The sequence below is a fragment of the Aotus nancymaae genome, unplaced genomic scaffold (genome assembly GCF_030222135.1).
Source record: "Aotus nancymaae isolate 86718 unplaced genomic scaffold, 86718_ANA_hifiasm-v0.15.2.pri h1tg000057l, whole genome shotgun sequence".
Lineage (NCBI taxonomy): Eukaryota > Metazoa > Chordata > Mammalia > Primates > Aotidae > Aotus > Aotus nancymaae.
In genome coordinates this window covers 27,012,476-27,032,727 of record NW_026988471.1, presented here as the reverse complement: position 1 = coordinate 27,032,727, position 20,252 = coordinate 27,012,476, and the positions used below count along the sequence as shown (strand labels likewise).

Genomic DNA, 20,252 nt, shown 5'->3' with positions numbered 1-20,252 from the left:
AAACGGGTAGCAGTAGAGATCTTTGTGGTAATGGAATATCTGCATCTTGATTTCAATGGTGGTTACAGGAAATTACGTGTGTGATGAAATGGCACAGAACTATACACGTACATTTTACCAATGTCAATTTCCTGGTTTCTATATTTTATTACAGTTACAGAAAATGTAACAACTGGGGGAAACTGAGTGAAGGATATTCAGGATCTCTACTTTGCAATTTCCTATAAGTCTATAATTATTTCAAAATAAAAATGTTTGACAAAATATAAAATAATACATTTTTTAAAAATGATTCCAAGCATGGGCAGGTGCATAGTGTTCTTTATTCTTAACACATAAGCTTATTTTCCAATATGCATCTGTTTTCACCTGTTTAAAAAAAAAGTGTTTCCCAAACATTATAGTTTTATAATTATTATTACTATTTCTTAAATATTATAAAACCAGCATAGACAAGGAATACAATACCTAAAAATCATTAAAAGAGATGAGCAAAGCAATAAGGAGAAATGACTTGATAAAAAGAGAAAGGTAAAAAATTAAACAATGAAGAGTGGGTATTTTTTGTTAATGTTTACTTTCAAATGTGTGCTTGCTAAAACTCTCTAAATGGAGGTTCACGGGGCAGGGAGAAGAGTGTCTGCACAGGGTGGGGAGAATGGTGTATTTCAAATTCGCAGGCTTGTCAGAAGACTGATAGCAGATCAGAGCCCTTTTCCTCTTCTACATGGTAACATTTTCCTCATGCCAACTGATAGTAAAAGGAAGAAACATATCAGGTTTTTCAACGCTTCATACTTTTAGAGCAGAAATGTTTTTAAGAATATAAATATATGCGGCAGAAAGAAAAATTCAGTGATGACAACAGTAAAGACCATCCTCTCTAATAGACACAGAACTGCGTAATGTAAAGGAATTAAATAATCATTCCCAGTCTTAGATTCTTTATAGTAAACATTTATCAGATGGACTACTTGGAACAGAAGAAACTAAAATATCTGAATTTCCATTCAGATCAGAAGGAACCTACTGATTCTTGTAATGTTTCATTTAGAGAATATACTATGTTCATGATTTAATTAATAAATATCCATTTATTTCATATAAAAGTATCCTCATGTTTCAAAATGCCACTAAGATATAATAGATGTGTTTTACTGATCACAGTCAATTGAATATGTGCTTACAATTCTTGTTCCCCATGTAGGTCATGCCCCTAAGTTTTCCCCAGTCATACACCCCACTAACCATCTCTCCTGAGAGAGCCATCTATGCCCACCTTCCTTCAGGGTCTAGGTCAGCAGTTGACCAGTAAAGGCTTTCCTTGTTCACTCTCTTCCTCAGTCACTGGATCTGCTGCTGAAGGCTCACACAGCCTGCATATTCCGTTTGAGTTGTAATCTATCCAGTATTGTTCAAATTCATTTTACAGATATAGATTGAACCTTCTTAACTGGATTTTAACAGCCTCAGGAGCCAAAGCCATATCTGATCTACCTTTATCTTTAAACTCAAAACCTAGCATAGTAGACTTTCCATAAAAGCTACTAGTCCCATAGTGGCTTGGCCCTACTAAAGTGTATCATGTTAGTCTGGTGCAGCATTCCAGCACATAAAAATAATTATTAACAGCTGAGTCTGTTATCTCTCATAATATCTACCTTTTTAAGCTCTAGGCTAGCAGAAAAAAGAAATACATACTTTGTATGGCTTTATTCAAGTCCCGAACAAAACCCTTAACAAGACAGGGTCAAAGGAAAAGCCCTGTGACATTCCACAAAACACCTGAGGCTGACAAGAGTTATACCCAAACTTTTAGGTGGAACGGTTCCACAGATCCCAACAACTAAGAAAAGAGCATAAGTCAGTGGAATCCTAAGAAAGAATAACCAAATGCTTCATTGAAAATGAAAATATCATCTAAGTCTATGATATTTACATGGAGGTTGGGAGCAGGTACAGGCCCTCAGGTTCCACCTCTGATTGCTGAATATCTGGGGCTGGGGATGAGACTCTGAATCTTATAAACTTACCAAATAATATCTTTGAGAAACACAATGAACTAGACAAACATTAAGGTCTCTTTAAACTCTAAATTATGAGAAACATATAGGCTACGTAGACCACGTTTATCTAAAGAAAGGACTAGGATTTACAAATGGACATCTGAATTGATTATTTTATTATAGATGAAGTCATCTTTTTTCCCATTCTCAAAACGCCTTACCCAGTTGTTTTTTTTCCCAGCATAAATTTCCATGTTCTCTCCATATTGTGGCTCTTCCAGTAATGTCTGGTATTCAAACATGAGGCGGGAGCTCTCCCGGAGGCGGCTACATTGGAACTGGTGATACTGTTGCACAAGTTCCTTCACCACAAGTAAGAGACATTCAGGATTTGAAGGATTCCAGGAGGCAAGATTCTGTAGAAGTCAAAACAAATAAAAGACCAGTTAAAAATGATATTTCATATAAATCCAGTATCACATTCACACATTGATGTAGAGGAAAAGAGTAATAGAAATAAATCTAAGAGGAACAGACTACTTCTGGTTAGCCATAAACCCAGAGGGGAAGTTAGAGAAATCTTTTGATACTGGCAATTTCTCCTGCCTTCTAAAAAATCCTTGCAGAAAAATCGAGGAGGAATTCCATCATAAATAGGCAGAAACAGTGAAGTGTAAAGCCGGGTAGTAACAAAACAAGAAACTTAAATATCCTAGAAGACCATAATTTTAGCCCTGGAAGACTTAATTTGTTTCTTATTCTTTTATAATTTTAATTTTTTTCTATCTCTACCTAAATTCAGCATTATATGCTAAAGTAATTCAACTCAGATCCACAGACCATCTGTATCTGTAATACCAGATATAAATAAACGCTCTGTAAACACTAGAGCCTCACAGAAATATAAGCACAATGGTGACAGGCCTGAAAAAGATAGCAATAAAATAGAGACAAGGGAAAATGTCTTCCAAATGCGTAAATCTGAGTAACCATAGTTCATCCATCAGTCACTCTTCCAAGTAAAAAAAGGATAAGGAAAAAGCAGCTAGTTCAGCTTTGAACTCAATCTCCTCATGATTTTCCTTGAGACAATGTACTTTGGTATGCAGTAGCCCTCCATGTGTACTTCTCATTGTGCCACACAGAATATTGAAAGCATGTGTACTCAAGGGTTATGACTTTATAAAATTCATAGTTTTTATTACTTCATCAAAGACATTCTTAAGTGAACTGTTGTTTTTTTTAACTGAGTATGTGTGACAACAGAGAATAAGATAACTATGAGTATAGCTTGATGCCTGCTGTGGTCAATGCCAAGTCATCAGTTTTGCCCACCACTGCTTCTGCAATGTAAATGCAAACATCAACACTGTAAAAAAGAAGTAATAATATCATAATATGATTATGAACACAGTTTTGACTTTGCAGACCCCTGAAATGGTCTCAAGGATCCCCGGGGTCTGTAGACTACACTCCAAGAACCATTAACACGACTTTATATTGTCTTAAGGACAAACAAGCATCATTTCTATCAAAAGAAAACAAAGAAAAAGTGGCTGGGCACAGTAGGTCACACCTGTAATCCCAGCACTCTGGGAGGCCAAGGCGGTTGGATTGCCAGAGCTCAGGAGTTTGCAACCAGGCTAGGCAACACGGTAAAATCCCATCTCTACTAAAAGAAATACAAAAAACTAGCCAGGTGTGGTAGCGTATGCCTGTAGTCCCAGTTATCCAGGAGGCTGAGGCAAGAGAATTGCTTGAAACCGGGAAGCAGAGGTTGCAGTGAGCCGAGATGGAACCACTGCACTCCAGCCTGGGCGACAGAGCAAGATTCCATCTCAAAAACGAAACAAAACAAAACAAAACAAACAAACAAACAAAAAACAAAGAAAAAGTGAAGGAATGCATATTTTTCAAGGAATTACTTTGCTCGATTTGAGTGGGTTGATTTATAGAAACTAAATGTCAATGGGGAAATCAGTAAGTGTTCTTTCATTTATAGGAAAAATAGGTCTTAGGATGTTCCAATAAAGACAATGAACAGAAAAAAAGGTACGCTTCAGCATTATACAGTGAATAAGAGGGGTATCTTGATATGAAAGTGATTTGATAAGTACAAAGTTTTCACTGGCAAATCTGTTGACCTCAATAGCTGGAAACTCCTTCATAGCTGTTGAAGACTAAATTCAAAGTATTAACAGGATATAACAACATTGTACAAAACTTAAAATGATCTTAACATAGCTTGCTATGCATTTCCTTCAGGGAGCATCGCTAAACATTTATAAGCAAGAATAATACATATTCCATTTCTTGGTCAAGTATTCCTTACCAGTCCTTGCTCCCTACTAGAGCAAAAAGAAAAAGCTTTAGTTGTCATGATTTATATTTTTAAAATTCTGTCATTTCTCCTTAGCTGTTTGGTAAGTTACAAGCCTATATCCAAACAATTTTTTTAAAATTATGAAAACTCATAATTTTTAAAACATACCTTTTTTAAAAACTCGTAATTTTTAAAACATATGGCAACATACCTTACCAACTTAAATTCATTTCAAGTGATTCAAACTAATTGTTAAAGACATACCAACCAGTCTCCTTCCACTAAAATATAATTTCCTTTTTGATCTCCTTGCCATTAAAGGCACATTCACTGGAAAACACTCCCATCAAGGATAGTTTAGCTATACTAAACAGGATAAAAATTCCTCTAGTATTGCTACATGACCACTTTTACTTGTTAGGTAATTTGTGGTTTGAACCACTTTGCCTAGAAGGGGAGAAAACAGAAGATACATAAAGTTTCAGTTACTCTCTAAGAATAGGGCATGTTTTAAAAACAGGTCTAGCAATACAAGGCTTCAGAGCTTTCCATTCTCTTGAGTAGGAGATACAGAAAAATGCCCAAAGCTCCTTCAGGGAAAGACAAGGAGGAGGCATAAATTATCAGGTGTCTATGAAAAAGAGAAAAATAAGTCTTTCTCTCTCTATTCACAAAGTTCTCCCTCTACTTCTTTTTGGTAATGCTTGAAGAAAGAAATCTGAAATCAGGATGGCCGCAAAGAGTAGCCACAGGGCACATCACATTTTAACAGAGAAAAGAGAATACCAAGAGGATTCCAAAAATGAGAAATGAAAAACGAATTCAGAGAAAGTGATAAAACATAGTCAAAGAAAATAAACAAAAGCAAAAGAAAATTCACTACTGTTTTAAAATAGAAACTTCATTGATTCTCACTGAAACACCTATAAAATAGTTGAGGGAAGGTATTACACCAATTCTTTCTAAAGGCTAGTTAATGACAGAGATTAAATAACTGCTCACATTCAAGTGTAGACAACAATTGCGACTGTGTAGAATGTAAATTTTCCAATTCGTCCTCCAATCATTTAACTAAAGTTTCAATTTTAAATCAACAAACTGGCACTTACCTCTGATCATGAGTGAACTCGTACATACTGGTAATTTTGAATTCTTTACTTTGGCTACCCTGACTAGGCTGCCTGACAGGAGAAGTGCTCCCAGGTCATGTGACCCTTCACCTTCCCACATCGCTCTCTCGCAAATACATTCCACCACGTACGTATGGCCTCCCAAAGCAATGGCCCCGCAGACTTGAACAAGCCTAACCAATCCTCAGAGCTCCTACTTATCAGAGCTTCCTTCTTTAGAAAGACAGTGAGGAATAGTAGTTTCAAGGCCTAGCTCACCCTCAATTCAGGTCCCACTTAATAAAAACCATAGTTTTTCGGCCACAGTGCCGCAAATTTAGACATGCACAAGGAGACAATAAATGGAAAACATTGGGAAACAATGTAGTTGGTTCATGTCTTTGGGGAGATAAAGGAGGAAAATAAGCAAATGAAGAAATGAGACCATCTCTGCTTAATAAGGGAAGGAAAAAATCTTTTTTCCAGGGGAAAAAAATTCTTTAACAAAATTAATCTTATGATAAAAATGTTCAACTAGTAAAAGGATAAGGTACAGGAATACATTAGAAATATAACAAGAAAATTATCTAAAACTTCTTAATACAAAATTTTGCCCAACTCTGTAGCATATTGATAAAATAAAAGGAAATTAAAAGAGACTGACAATATATGAAAAGTATGCAACCCCATCAGTAAAGAAGTATAATTTTCCTCATTTCTCCTTTTTAACAAATTTTTCATTGAAAAAGTAATATATGCACATAGTAAAACAAATATTTTTTAAATAGCATAAAAGAATGTAAAAAACAATACTAAGTCTCCTTCCAACCTATATTATCAGATCCTCTCTCTAGAGAAGACCACTTTCACCCACACAGGGCCTGCATATGATACCAACGTCTGACCCTTCCTAGGTTCCTCCACATGACCCATGGCTCTGCCTGTTCTATGCTGCTTCTCCTACTTTTTGAAGCTCCAAACCCTGTTCCCATGGTTCATGCTTCCCTTGGATCAGTGTCTTACTTTGAACTTATTATCCTTATACTGCTTCAACTCCACAAATTGTTTCTGGCTCCCACGGGACCCTCTGATTTGGCCTGTCCATCACCCAGCATTTCCCACAAGAGAAGAAAGTTGGGCAAAAATTATGAGAAACAATGTTTATATGTTAAATTAGCCAAGCTCTTTTTTTCAGCAAACAGCTAATATTGAAGATATAATTTAATGGACCTTTTTACACATGGAATTGTAAACTGATACAAGTAGTTTAACTATATCTGTGGGGGGTGTGTGTGTATGTGTGTGTGTGACACAGAGAGAGAGAAAGAGACAGAGAGATAAAAACAGAGAGAAAGTCTTAGAAATGTTTATTCTCAATGCCCCTAGAAATCTCCTTTCTGGGAATCTAGCTAATCTGCAAATAACTAAAAATAAGGGAGGGGAGGAACTCTATAGACAGAAATACACAGAGTCATTTGTAATATCATGAAACTGCAATGTATATACCTGATAATAAGAATTGTTTTAAAAACTGTTAAAGTAACCCAAATGAGTAATCTGCTATGTTTCTATACTATTACACCATGTTTATAAAGAATTATGTATATACATATTATAATAGCACAGAAAATACTTTTGTTAAAATATTAAAGGAGAAGAGATATAAATCTGCATATACATTATAATTACAACTTGGCTACGCCCAACCCCTTCCAACCTTCTACAGCAAAAGCTATCTATACATGGAAAACGTATGGGGAGAAATATTAATAACCGACATCCATAGTTGGAAGCTATTTAAAAGTTTTTTTATTATTTTTCCATACTTTACAAATTTTCTGAGTGTATCTACATGTATATGTATGTATGTATACATAAGACATGCACATACTTTCATAATGAAAATATCTTTTAAGAAAACATAATAGCATACTTCACATGTTTTATTTCACACTTCACATATTTCATTTCAAACTGTTTTTCAATCTCAAAGTTTAAGAAATTCCACTTGTCATTTATACATTTTATGAGGTCAGACTCCAATCGTCTCTTCTACACAACTAAAATAGCCAGTGCCATAACCTTCCGGAAAATAAATCTAGCATCATTTAGTCCTAAATATGCATGCTTCAAGTAACTTTGAATTTACTATTTCTTAAATTCTGAGCCTCACAGAACATTTCCAGAAAGCTGATGCAACATGCTAAATAGTGTATTGGTCACAGTTGAAGCAGTTTATTATGCTTCCCTTAACCAAAACTCTTTTGTGTTGCGTTCATCTAAATAGGAAGTCTTACTAAGCAAAAAGAACAAATCTGGAGGCATCACATTGCCTGACTTCAAACTATACCATAAGGCCATAGTCACCATAGCATGTTACAGGTATAAAAATAGGCACATACACCAATTTATTTCTGGGTTCAGAAGAGAGAACCCAGAAATAAAGCCAAATATGGAAAAATAGGAAGAAGAGAAAAACTTTTAAATAGCTTCCAACTGATCTTCAACATAGCAAACAAAAACAAAGTGGGGAAAGGACACCCTATTCAACAAATGGTGCTGAGATAATGGGCAAGCCACATGTAGAAGAATGAAACTGGATCCTCATCTCTTACCTTATACAAAAATCAACTCAAGATGGATATAAGACTTAAATCTAAGACCTAAAACTATAAAGATTCTAGAAGATAACATAGGAAAACCCCTTCTAGACATTGGCTTAGGCATATACTCCATGACCAAGAATCCGGAAGTAAATGCAACAAAAACAAAGATAAATAGATGGGACTTAATTAAACTAAAAAGCTTCTGCACAGCAAAAGAAACTGTCAGCAGAGTAAACAGACAACCCACAGAGCGTGAGAAAATCTTCACAATCTAGACATCTGACAAAGAACTAATATCCAGAATCTACAAAGAACTCAAACAAATCGGCAAGAAAAAAAAAACTCATTAAAAAGTGAGACACATACACACATATGTTTACTGCAGCACTATTTATAATAGCAAAGACTTGGAACCAATCCAAATGCCCAACAATGATAGACTGGGTAAAGAAAATGTGGCACATATACACTATGGAATACTATGCAATCATAAAAAAGAATGAGTTCATGTCCTTTGTAGGGATACGGGTAAATCTGGAAGCCATCATTCTCAGCAAACTAACACAGGAACAGAAAACCAAACACCATATGTTCTCACTCATAAGTGGAAGTTGAACAATGAGAACATATGGACACAGAGAGGGGAGCATCACACACCGGGGCCTGTTGGGGGGTGAGGAGAAGGGGAGGGAGACCATTAGACAAATACGTAATGTGTGCAGGGCTTAAAACCTAGATAATGGATTGACAGGTGCAGCAAACCACCCTAGTACATGTATACCTAGGTAACAAACCTGCATATCCTGCACATGTATCCCAGAACTTAAAGTAAAATTTTTTAAAAAGTAGACTAAGGACATAAATAGACAATTCTCAAAAGAAGATATACAAATGGCCAAAAAACATATGGAAAAATGCTAACATCACTAATTACCAAGGAAATGAAAATCAAAACCACAATGCGATACTACCTCACTCCTGTAAGAATGACCAAAATAAAAAAATAACAGATGTTGGTGTGGATGTGATGAAAAGGGAACACTTTTACACTGTTGGTAGGAATATAAACTAGTACAACCACTATGGAAAACAGTGTGGAGATTCCCTAAAGAACTAAAGGTAGATCTACCTTTTGATCCAGCAACCGCACTACTAGGTATCCACCCAGAGGAAAAGAAGTCATTATATGATAAAGATATCTGCACATGCATGTTTACAGCAGAACAATTTGCAATTGCAAAAATGTGCAACCAGCCCAAATATCCATTAATTTGAGTGAATAAAGAAAATGTGCCATATATATATACACACACACACACACACACACACCCCATGGACTACTACTCAGTCATACAAAGTAACAAAATAATGGCATTCACAGCAACCTGGATGGAATTGGAGACTATTATTCTAAGTGAAGTCACTCAGGAATAAAACAAATATCGTTATGTTCTCACTCATTATGTGGGAGCTAAGCTATGAGGACACAAAGGTGTAAGAATTAGAACACAGAGGCATAAGAATGATAAACTGGACTTTGAGGACTCAGGAAAGGGTGAGAGTAGCAAGAAATGAAAGACTACACATTGGGTACCATATACACTGCTCAAATGATGGGTGCACCAAAATCTCAGAAATTACCACTAAAGAACTTATTAATGTAACCAAACACCACCTGTTTCCTGAAAACCTACTGAAATACAAAAATTAAAAATTAAAAAAAAAACCTTGTACACAAATGTTCCTAGTAGCATTATTCCTAATAGCTAAGGAGTACAAAAAACCCAAATGTCCATCAACTGATGAATGAGTAACATGTGTACATACATACAATGGAATATCATTCCACAATAAAAAGAAATGCTGATTCATGCTATGACAGGGATCAATCTTGAAACATTTAGCTGTGCAAGACGCCAGACCTAAAGGCCACACGTTGTATGAATCCATTAATACAAAATGTCTAGAATAGCCAAATCTACAGGGACAGATTGTAAATTAGTAGTTGCCTAGGGCTGGGGACTTCGGGGGAAATGAGGACTGCTAATGAATACATGGTTTCTTTTCGGGAATGATGAAAATGTTTTAAATTCACTATGGTAATTGATGACTGCACGACTCTGGATATACTAAAAAACAACTAAATTTTATACTTTAAATGGATGAGTTATGTATCAATTAGATCTCAAAAAAGCTGTTAAAAAAGAAAAAAAAATCTTTCATAGAAAGTAATAGTATGTTAAGTAATTTCTAATTTTAAACTTCTAATGTCTATAATCATGAATAAATTATATAGAATATCCAGGAAAAAATAAAATAAATGGGAAGTCTTAGGAAATCATCAATCACATTTTACATTTCTAACAAAACTGGAACTGAACAAGCATAATTTTCTAAAATGTCACTCCATCTGGAGAATACCAAGGATAACAACAAAAATAAATTTGCTATTGACCTATTTGTGAGAGGACCAAGTATTATCAGCAATAAGTGTTTACACTCTACATTTTGTTAAGTATGTATAATTCCTCTAATATATCATCTAAAACAATTGAAATGAAATTATTTTAAACATATTTTCCTAATTTCTTCAAATATAACAATTTCCAAATTTTGTAAAGTCAAGTGGACATAACATTAATTTGAGGATTGGTGAAACAGAAGCTGGATTTAGAAAAACTAACTTTGGGACTAGTCAGAGCAAGTCTACTCCTTCTTTCATGTAAATATCCTTCAAATATTTATAGTCATGTGGCTAACAAAAAAAGGTAATATGGCACTGCCAATCATATCCCTTATAGTTTTAGCTTGCAGATTATATTTTGAGATTTTGTTCTTGAGAAGATTCAACCATTAATAACAAAATGAAGTGGAGACAAAAAAGAATATCGTAGTAGTAATCTTCTCTACTACAAATTGTAGTATACACATAGAAATAAATATTGGTAAGGCAAAAAAATTAACGTGGTAGTTCTGTGATCCTCAGTGGCTTTATTTTCAAATATTCTAATAATGCTCTTCCCCATTGTAAGCAGAGGCTATAGAGTCTGAGATATGATGAAATTGTTGCTATGATGTTTGAAGTTGTTAATTAGAGTCTAAAACACAGAGGATTCTGGGATGCACAGAAGCTAATTAGAAAGAAATGCAAATGTCTGACATCCGAATGAATAGCTAAGTAGACACCAATAAATGGCCACTTCTGGGATTAATTTGGGCTAGGTAAAAGTATTCCTAGAAATACAGTTAGCTTAAGCCCTCACACTTACTTAGGACCTATGTCGGACAAGTAAATTGAATGCGTGCCGATAAAATGTGGTGATTTGTGACCTGTGTTCAGGAGCTTCTGCTGGAGCCAGAATTAGTCTGAACAGAAGGCACTTCAGACTTTCTAAACCCTGTTGCAACCAGAACATCTCTGTTCTTCTGTTTTTTGTTTGTTTTGGTTTGGCTTGGTTGGAGTTTTATCAAAGATGATATTTGAAAAGAATTTTTTTTTGGAAAAACTGATCTAGTCTAATACACAATGAATAGTTCAGTGAAATCTTATTACCTCTGCCCATCCTATACATGACCTTCATCTCAATACCAGAAGCCCTGCTAAGTGGAATCCATAATCATAACATGGCCTTGAAGGAATGGCATATGATCTTCACAAAAATGTGCTGAAGAAAAGTATGTCCCTTCGTTTATTTTTCCTTTCATTTTTTTGTCTTTAAGACTTTAGCCACATATCATCAAATTAGTGAACAAATATGCAGCTCATGCTTGGAGTAAAAGGGATCTATCTTCTTAAATCCTACATATCTTAACTATAAGCAGAGTGGAGCTGGCAGCGGCTCCAGAAAAAGTCATTCACTTGGGAGCAGCCATGGAAGCTTCTGATTGTGGTTCTGCCCTTCTTTTATCTTGAGCTCTCCAAGGTTCTGGCCTGCCTGTCTTAACCAGCAACCAACTTCCCTGGGAGCCACATGTACACACACATGTGTGCGTGCATGTGTATATGTATGTCCCCTTTTAAAAGAGGTTTTTGTTTTTTGTTTGTTTGTTTTTTGATTTGCAGGATAAAATCGATCAGACCATTCCCTGGCTTACAATCAATAAAATCTTCTAGCTACTTGTGGTAATGTGATCCTGACTCTCATGTCAATACAGAACATGACAGTTATATATTCTTAAGGAGGACACATGTCTTGGGCAAAATGCACACAAATACCATTGTAGCTAAAAAATCACTTTCCTACAAAAGTTTGTGATAGGACTGGAAAGACTCATAATGAAGAAAAAGCAAAATAGAAAAGTGTAAGTCTGAACTTTTCAAAATGCCATTCAGTAGGCAGCCTCACCCAGTTGCTAGATAAACCAAACTTCCAACTAACAGAGGAATTCTAGGGCATGTTCAAATATCTATCAAGAGATGACCCACTGGTGGAATGTTATCAGAATTTATCATCTCAATTTTGTGCCAGTGTCTCAGAATCTTTGGAGGTGGCATACTTCACACGTCTAGTTTCTTCCATAAGCAAGTAAGCTTTAAACCTAAAACATGTAAAAGTATGCCAAAATGATACCTAATTATAATTATTGCTCCATTTATAAAATTCAAAAGCCTTTAATGTCCCTTCTTGCCCATAAGTTGCTATATAGACTACCTTTCAGTTCCTCTTAAAAGAGGGCGATCAGTATGCATCTCCATTCCATCTTGAATTTCTATTTCAAATGAATCTCTAGGATCACTCAGCTTATTTCCAACTTGCATTTCTTTCTTAAGAACTGGGGATTGAAAAATGGGAGGAAACAAAGGTGAGACAGAAGTGGAAAGGGAAGAAATCTTAAACCACATCTCTTGATCCAATCTTCCTCATTTATTAAGAGGAAGAAAGTAGGCAGATTCTTTTCTATCTTGGAAACTCCCTCAAATGGGACAGAAATTAAAAGAAAAGAATATCCTCCAAATGAAAAGAATCTTAATTAGCCTTTCCTCTCTTAAAACTGTAACCATGCAGAGAATAAAAATAACATATTTGCCAAAACATGTATTAGAGAACTAAGGCTAGGGAACACTAAAATTATTGAATATAAGCATCTTCAAGAGTACTAGAGTGACTAACGCTAAATCTACTCTATTTCTTCCGTAGGTGTTGTCTTTATCCTCACAATTTTAAGGTTATATCTTTTAAATACAAAATCAAATCTATTTGGGGCCAAAAGGCTCAAGTTTTAAATGAGTGGTTTCTTAAAAATATATGAAGTAATATTATTAGGACAAAATATCAGTGTAGGATAAAATTTGATTTATGAATCCTAAACATTAAAACTCTTTTTGGGGCCTAGGTTGGATGTGGCTCTGAAATGAATTGTCACCATTGACCTGAGCTATTGATGCCACACACCTTCTCAATTAATGCTACCCAGACCCAGAGAATGAAAGGCAATGGCAGAAAGGAAATTAGCAAAGATGATTTCTAACTTAATTCAAATTGTTTTTCCTGGGAATGAATTTAAATTTTCCAGGTTGCACGAATATCATCCAGGGATGTGATTTTGAAGGAGACAGCTTGTTACTGTTTTTCCTGGCTGTACTACAAGAAACAACAGTGTGAGCTTATTTTAAGTTAATGTGTGCTTCTGTGTTTCTTTACAAGAAATTAACTGCAATCATTTAGTTAAAGCAAACACTTTGTTAGTGTTACATTTTTCATTAGAAAATGTCTTCAGGAATCTTTCAAACTTACAAAGTTAAGAATCCCAATTCTGTCCGGAGATTTTAAACTTGGAGCAAATTATTTAAATCACAATGAAAGATCATTCAAGCTTAGTGACCCTTTGCTGGCACTGAATATTTTATAGCCACAGGGGACTCCTATCCATTCTCCCAGATCAAGATATTAACTTTTTTCCTGTCTCAGTTGGCACCAGACGCCACGGTAGATTCTCATTTTCTTCTGACTATGATAATCACACAGAAACCCACAGGAATGGGAGGCATGGAACAAGAAGAGTAAACAGCTTCAACCAAGTTGTTATGTACAACTGGAGAAACATCTGCAGGCTCTGACACCTGGTTTCTGACCTCTGTCCTAGACGACTTCCCTAGTGAGACTAGGTCCCTTGGCTACAATGATTTATATTATGTAACTATTTCTCCTCACCTTAGCTGAGCTCCCTGGACTTAATTCTAGACCTGCAGGATTTGCCAGACCCTCTTCCTCTTAGTCAAAATCCCAGTTATAGGCCTTCCTGGCCAGTTTCCTTAAAACCACCAATGTCCTAGTAACACAATTTATGTGTAAATGGACCTAAGAGCTTTCAATATCTTTACTCTTCCCCCTAAAACCTCTACCTCCTGTCCCCAGATCCATATAATATCCTTGGCCTAAAACTACATTTAGTAAACATCCATTGTTTCATGTCCAACATCCATTTTCCCTCCTGCTGCTAACACCAACCCAAATTTTGTGGGGGAGACCTCCCTTCCCCATTCTCAGGCATGAGTTTTGAGTGAGAAGCTCCAGTTCTCTATAAGCTCTATAGGTCCTCACTAACCCCATCAATATTGCCTATGCACTTAGCCTCAATGTTTGAATCAGCCATTGGGCACATATCCAATCAAACCCAATGAGATAAATAAAGACATCACCTGGGACTGCTGAGAAATAAAGGCTTTCTTTCTTTCTATTATAGGAGAATATAAAGTCTGAATTGGAGTAACAATTTTGTATTCATAAGGGAAAGGACTTGTGACGTGGATATGGAGACTAAAAGTCAACACAATGGGAGGCAGAGCAGAGAAGAAAAGAAATGGGAAGAAACCAGGTCCTTAAATGACATTATTTCAGCCTCTAAACCAAGCTTTGTCTGATGCTTAATTCTGGACTGTTAGGTTCTGTAAGACAATTAATTCTCTTTACAGTAAAAGCCAGTTTGAATCAGGTTTCTGTCACTTTAAAAAAAATGGCAAAAAAAAAGAAGAAAATAAATGAGTGCTGACACACCACAACACCATTATCACCATTTTACCTCTTTAGGGGAAAGATCAGAAGGAGAGGCACATGAGCTCTCACTAGGCCACGTAACTATTCAAAAGCACTTCAACCAAAAGTATAGATTTGGTTTGGGTTTTCTGCCAGAGACAAAAGTTGAGTAGCTTCCTACATTTATCTGCAGAAAATCTACACAGAGGATTAATCTATTTCTACTAACCCAACAATGATTATAATCATTTCTCTTAAGGAAAAAATAAACAATAAGGAAGGGAGGAAAAACACAAACTATATTTTTGATTATTACAACTCATTCAATAAATTTAAGTTAAGATGGATCTGAAATAGGCATCTGAGATGTTCCTCATCCCAGAGCTTTTCAAACACCAATAAGTTATTTGATTCAGTGAGTAATCAGGTGAGACATCTAAAAAAGCCAACAGTCCCATTGAAGGACTTAAAGGAGAAAAATGAACAACTGTTCCAGACTAAATAAGGACCCTTTGATTACTGACATGCATACAATGAGCAGTACACCAGCCCTTTAGCACTGAGCTTAGATAGGAGGCCTTTACTGGCTTCATGGTCCCTTAAACAGGAGATATTTTTACCTTTCCTCCACTTGACTGGAACATGTTCAGCACGTACAAGCTGTCCTGTGGTATCATATGAGAGCTGGCTCCATGCCAAGCTGGAAATGTGTGCCTCTGGCCAGTAAACCTTTACATCTCTTGCATACATTCTCTCTCCAGAGAGACTCAAAATGGATCCCCAAAAGGCAGCCATGGTGACTGCCTTCAAACCATTTATCAACTTAGCAATATACAGTGATTACTGTTTCATCAGCTGTCTCTTCCTTAAACTACTGCCATCTGTCTCTAGCCCCCAAACCCATCCCTTACCAGTTCTTTCAAAATTGTGGTGCCTCTCAAAGTAAACTAAATAAAAGCATCTGTTTCAAGTGGTACCATCCACACAGCCTTTCCCGGGTCTCAGGGTAAATAATCATGGAGACATACTCTCTCCAATGAGTGCTTCACGAACCTTAACAAAGCCCTAATATCCCAAGCTACCAATTTATATTGCCATCAACTCATTACAAAACAGACTAGGTTTCTTTTTATTAATAAAGAGCATTTTATTTTTTTAAAAAATCACTTAATGGAAGGCTGTCAATGTTCAATCTTCATTAACCAGGGAAGCCTGATCTTTCCCTACAAGTATATATGAACCTTTCCCACCTACAACCCTAGCTTCCACACTGGATATCATCAGAATAACTGTAGGAGCATCTTAAAAAGACAGAGTATCACATCCAACCCTCTGATACACTGATTAAGTATGCCTGGGGTGAGACCTGCTCCTTGGTCCTAAATAATCTTTTCATGATTTTGGAGTCAAGTTCAGGCATTCAGATAGCAGGCAAAATTCAGAATACTTAATTGTTTTTCTGATGAATTTTCTCATTGTGATTAAGGGCCTAAATAATTTCATATAAACTCTATAGCCTGTCACATACAATCCACCGACTAAATGATGGCTAAAAGCTCCATCCACTAGAGCTTTCCACTAGTTGCCCAAGTATCCCAAGAAGTTAGAGATTGTGTCTCCAGACCTCTGGTCCACTTCTAACAATGATTAACGCCTGGATTCCAGAGCTGCCCACACCTAAGTGAGGGGAAACAACTTCAACAGTGGAGAGCCAACATCACTCTTGCTCATTTCTGCTTCTCCTATAGTAGTGAATTTTACTAAACTTGATCCTTTCATCTGCCTAGATCTGTAATATCATCCAGGCTCCAGATCCCATCACATCTGATTTAATGTCACTTGTGCCCGAGAGGGGAAAGTGCCAAATAGCTTGCTAAATGGTGTGATTATTCTCAAATTGGACATATTTATTTTTGTTTAATTTTAAATCATCATTTCTCTCAAATGTTTTTGTAATGGTTTCATTAAGAGTAAGGAATTATGGAGCATTTGCAAATTGGCCGCCTCAGCCTGCAAACATGCTTTCTTTGACCCACACAAATTTTTATTTGAAAATGTTTCAACAAAGCATACATACTTCGGCAGGTCACAATCCCCACCAATTCCAACTGTTTTATACCTACTTTCACATTCATTTGTTACCTGAGTACACCTGACTGGCTCCTTCAGACATTTGAGTTGGTAGCCCCAGCTACAAATAAGATTATTGAGATTTTAGGGCATCTTCTAAAAAAACTATTTATTTCCTCCCATGGTCTCTTCATTTATGGTAGATGCATCAGGTGTTTATTGGTGTCATGTAAGCAAAATGCCACAGAAAGAATAGCTGAAGTTTCTCAGTCATTGAAAATTAAAGATAAAAGGAAACCTCTCCTATTCAATAAATCCAGTAATGTTAATAAGGAATCACTGATTGTCTGAGTAATGTAGTTACTTCGTATCACCTTCCTTCTAATAAGACTATAAACTATTGGAGAACAGGAACAGAATCTTATTCATCTCTATGCAAATACTGTGTTAGACATTACAGGCTATTCAAAGTGGACACTCGAATCATTTTCCAAGTGAATGATCACCACTATTCGATTCATTATAAACTAAATTAGGTAAATTAAAGGATCCAAAAAATTTTCCGGGGTCAATAAAGATACTGGCTACTGGGAGCCAAGTTAATCTGTGGTTATTAGCAGAAGTAGACAAAAGAAAATTGGAGAGCAATTCTGAAAATACAATATTGCAATATGACTAATTACAGTTATCAATCACAAAAAGTTTGAACAGTCTGAAAAACAGCATCTTAAAAGCATTCTAAGACATAATTTCTTTCCAAAAGCTATCACACTTAAAATAAGAATGTAAAAAAAGTTATAAAAATGAAATGAAATTATTATGGCTCAATAGACAAGGTCTAAGAGATACAAAATAGCACATTAAATCAGTTCCCAGTTCATAAAACCTGTATGCGATGTTGATCTTCCTGTTTTTCATAAACCTTGTAATTGCGCTTCCAGAAAGCTACCAAGCATCTGTCTCTATGTAGCTAATTCTTTCAATCTTGGAGCTCTAACAAGGAAATAGAGAGTATACTGTGCCAGGATCACTATCTTCTCCAGCCAAAAGCATTATGTCTTGGAGCCAATTTCCTCTTGGTAAATTTTGATCAAATTCCTTCCATTTGCAGCTTCCTTAGTACTGGTAATGGACACACATGTCACAAGTTGATATATATGTATATATGTTTAACAATATACACTGTAAGTTTAACAATAATATGTACACCTGTGCACATGAGAAAATACAAGTCTATGTATGCAGTCACACATATATATGCATCCATAGTGGTTCCTGTCTCTTTATGTGATTCCCTGCGACTACCATTCAGGCTTTCTTAATCCAGTGAAAATTCTCTGGTAACAAACATTACTTTGGAACTCTGCATTAATCAACTCTGCTATGCAGCTACAATATAATGATAATTAAGGTTAATAATAATTCTGATGCTATCAGGTCTCTTAAATGCTTCTGAACCATCAAAAAAAGATCAAATTATGTTCTACTTTTAGTGTAAGGGGTATTTTAAAAGAGTTGGTGATCCATATAAAGCTTATGTAGTATATTTTTATGAGTCTACATATTTGACTAAGCAGTCTACCTTATTTCCCAACTATTCTCAATACAGAAGAATTTCTGTAATTTTTATATATGACACCTATCAACAATATGCACACATTAAATATATCATAAACAGAGGTTGCAGATTAACCAGATCACCATCTTTTTCAACTACAATATGTAATTCCTTAATCCTTCAAGTGCTAAACTAAACTGTTAACTCTCTAGTTGCCCCCGTTACTGTTTAAAATAAAGCATATTTAGTATAATTCATCTTACTTGATGAACGGGGGTCATTATTGTAAAAACAGATAGACACTTTTTAAGAAGAGTGATATGGTTAGGGAAGTTGTCAGTAAATAGGCTACCTGTCCTTAAATGACACCAGGATACTGTACCTTTAGAATTCTTGTTGCTTTTGATAGTTTTTTTCTATTTCCTATACACATATTTGTCTCATTTTGCTCTAAATAATGTCACTGCAAATTTAAATATTCAGTCAAGCATTATAAACAATTATCTAAATAAAATCTAAAGATTCCTGTATATGTCGTGTATAAAATAAAGCACATAGTCCTTATTTCAGCTATTTCACAAAACTCAGACCAGGGGTGTAGGGGAAACCAGGGTTACTGATGGTTTGTGACTATGTACCAAGTAATTTAAGGTACAAGAAATTTGGGACATATATCCAACCACCAATTTATATGAACTGCAGAGGAACAAAGAAACACGTTAAACTATACCACAGAGACACAATCAGCAAAATCTAGTCTGTGGTAATTTTCTAGGACAAATGGCCTGGTTTCTGCAGCTACAAATTGTAAACAAAAAAAAAAAAAAAAAAAGGAAGAAAAAAAAGGAAACAAAAAGATGGAGAAAACCAGTAAGTTAAAAGAGATGGCCGGGCACGGTGGCTCATGTCTGTAATCCCAGCACTTTGGGAGGCTGAGGCAGGCAGATCACGAGGTCAGGAGATCAAGACCATCCTGGCTAACACGGTGAAACCTCGTCCCCCTAAAAATACAAAAAAAAAAAAAAAAGGCCAGGCATGGTATGGTGGCACACGTCTGTTGTCCCAGCTACTTGGGAGGCTAAGGCAGGAGAATTGCTTGAACCCAGGAGGTGCCCAAAATCTCCTGAAACTGATAAGCAAATTCAGCAAAGTCTCAGGATACAAAATCAATGTGCAAAAATCACAAGCATTCCTATACACCAATAACAGACTTAAAGAGAGCCAAATCAAGAACGAACTGCCATTCACAATTGCTACAAAGAGAATAAAATACCTAGGAATACAACTAACAAGGAACATAAAGGACCTCTTCAAGGAGAGCTACAAACCACTGCTCAACAAAGTAAGAGAGGACACAAACAGATGGAGAACATTCCATGTTCATGGTTAGGAAGAATCAATATCGTGAAAATGGCCATACTGCCCAAAGTAATTTACAGATTCAATGCTATCTTCATCAAGCTACCAATGACCTTCTTCACAGAACTGGAAAAAACCACCTTAAACTTCATATGGAACAAAACGAGAACCCGCATAGCCAAGTAAATTCTAAGCAAAAAGAACAAAGCGGGAGGCATCACACTACAGGACATCAAACTATACTACA

At 35.9% G+C, this 20,252-nt stretch overlaps 1 protein-coding gene across 4 annotated transcripts in view; it reads right to left on the bottom strand.

Annotated features, from left to right (window-relative positions):
* BABAM2 (BRISC and BRCA1 A complex member 2) overlaps positions 1-20,252 on the bottom strand; it is a 457,075-nt gene that overhangs the window by 299,255 nt on the left and 137,568 nt on the right. For all 4 annotated transcript variants that reach the window (XM_064363957.1, XM_064363959.1, XM_064363960.1 and 1 more), the window contains exon 5: positions 2,228-2,422. In XM_064363957.1, coding sequence (XP_064220027.1) covers positions 2,228-2,422 — 195 coding nt within the window. The remainder of the gene's footprint in view (positions 1-2,227; positions 2,423-20,252) is intronic.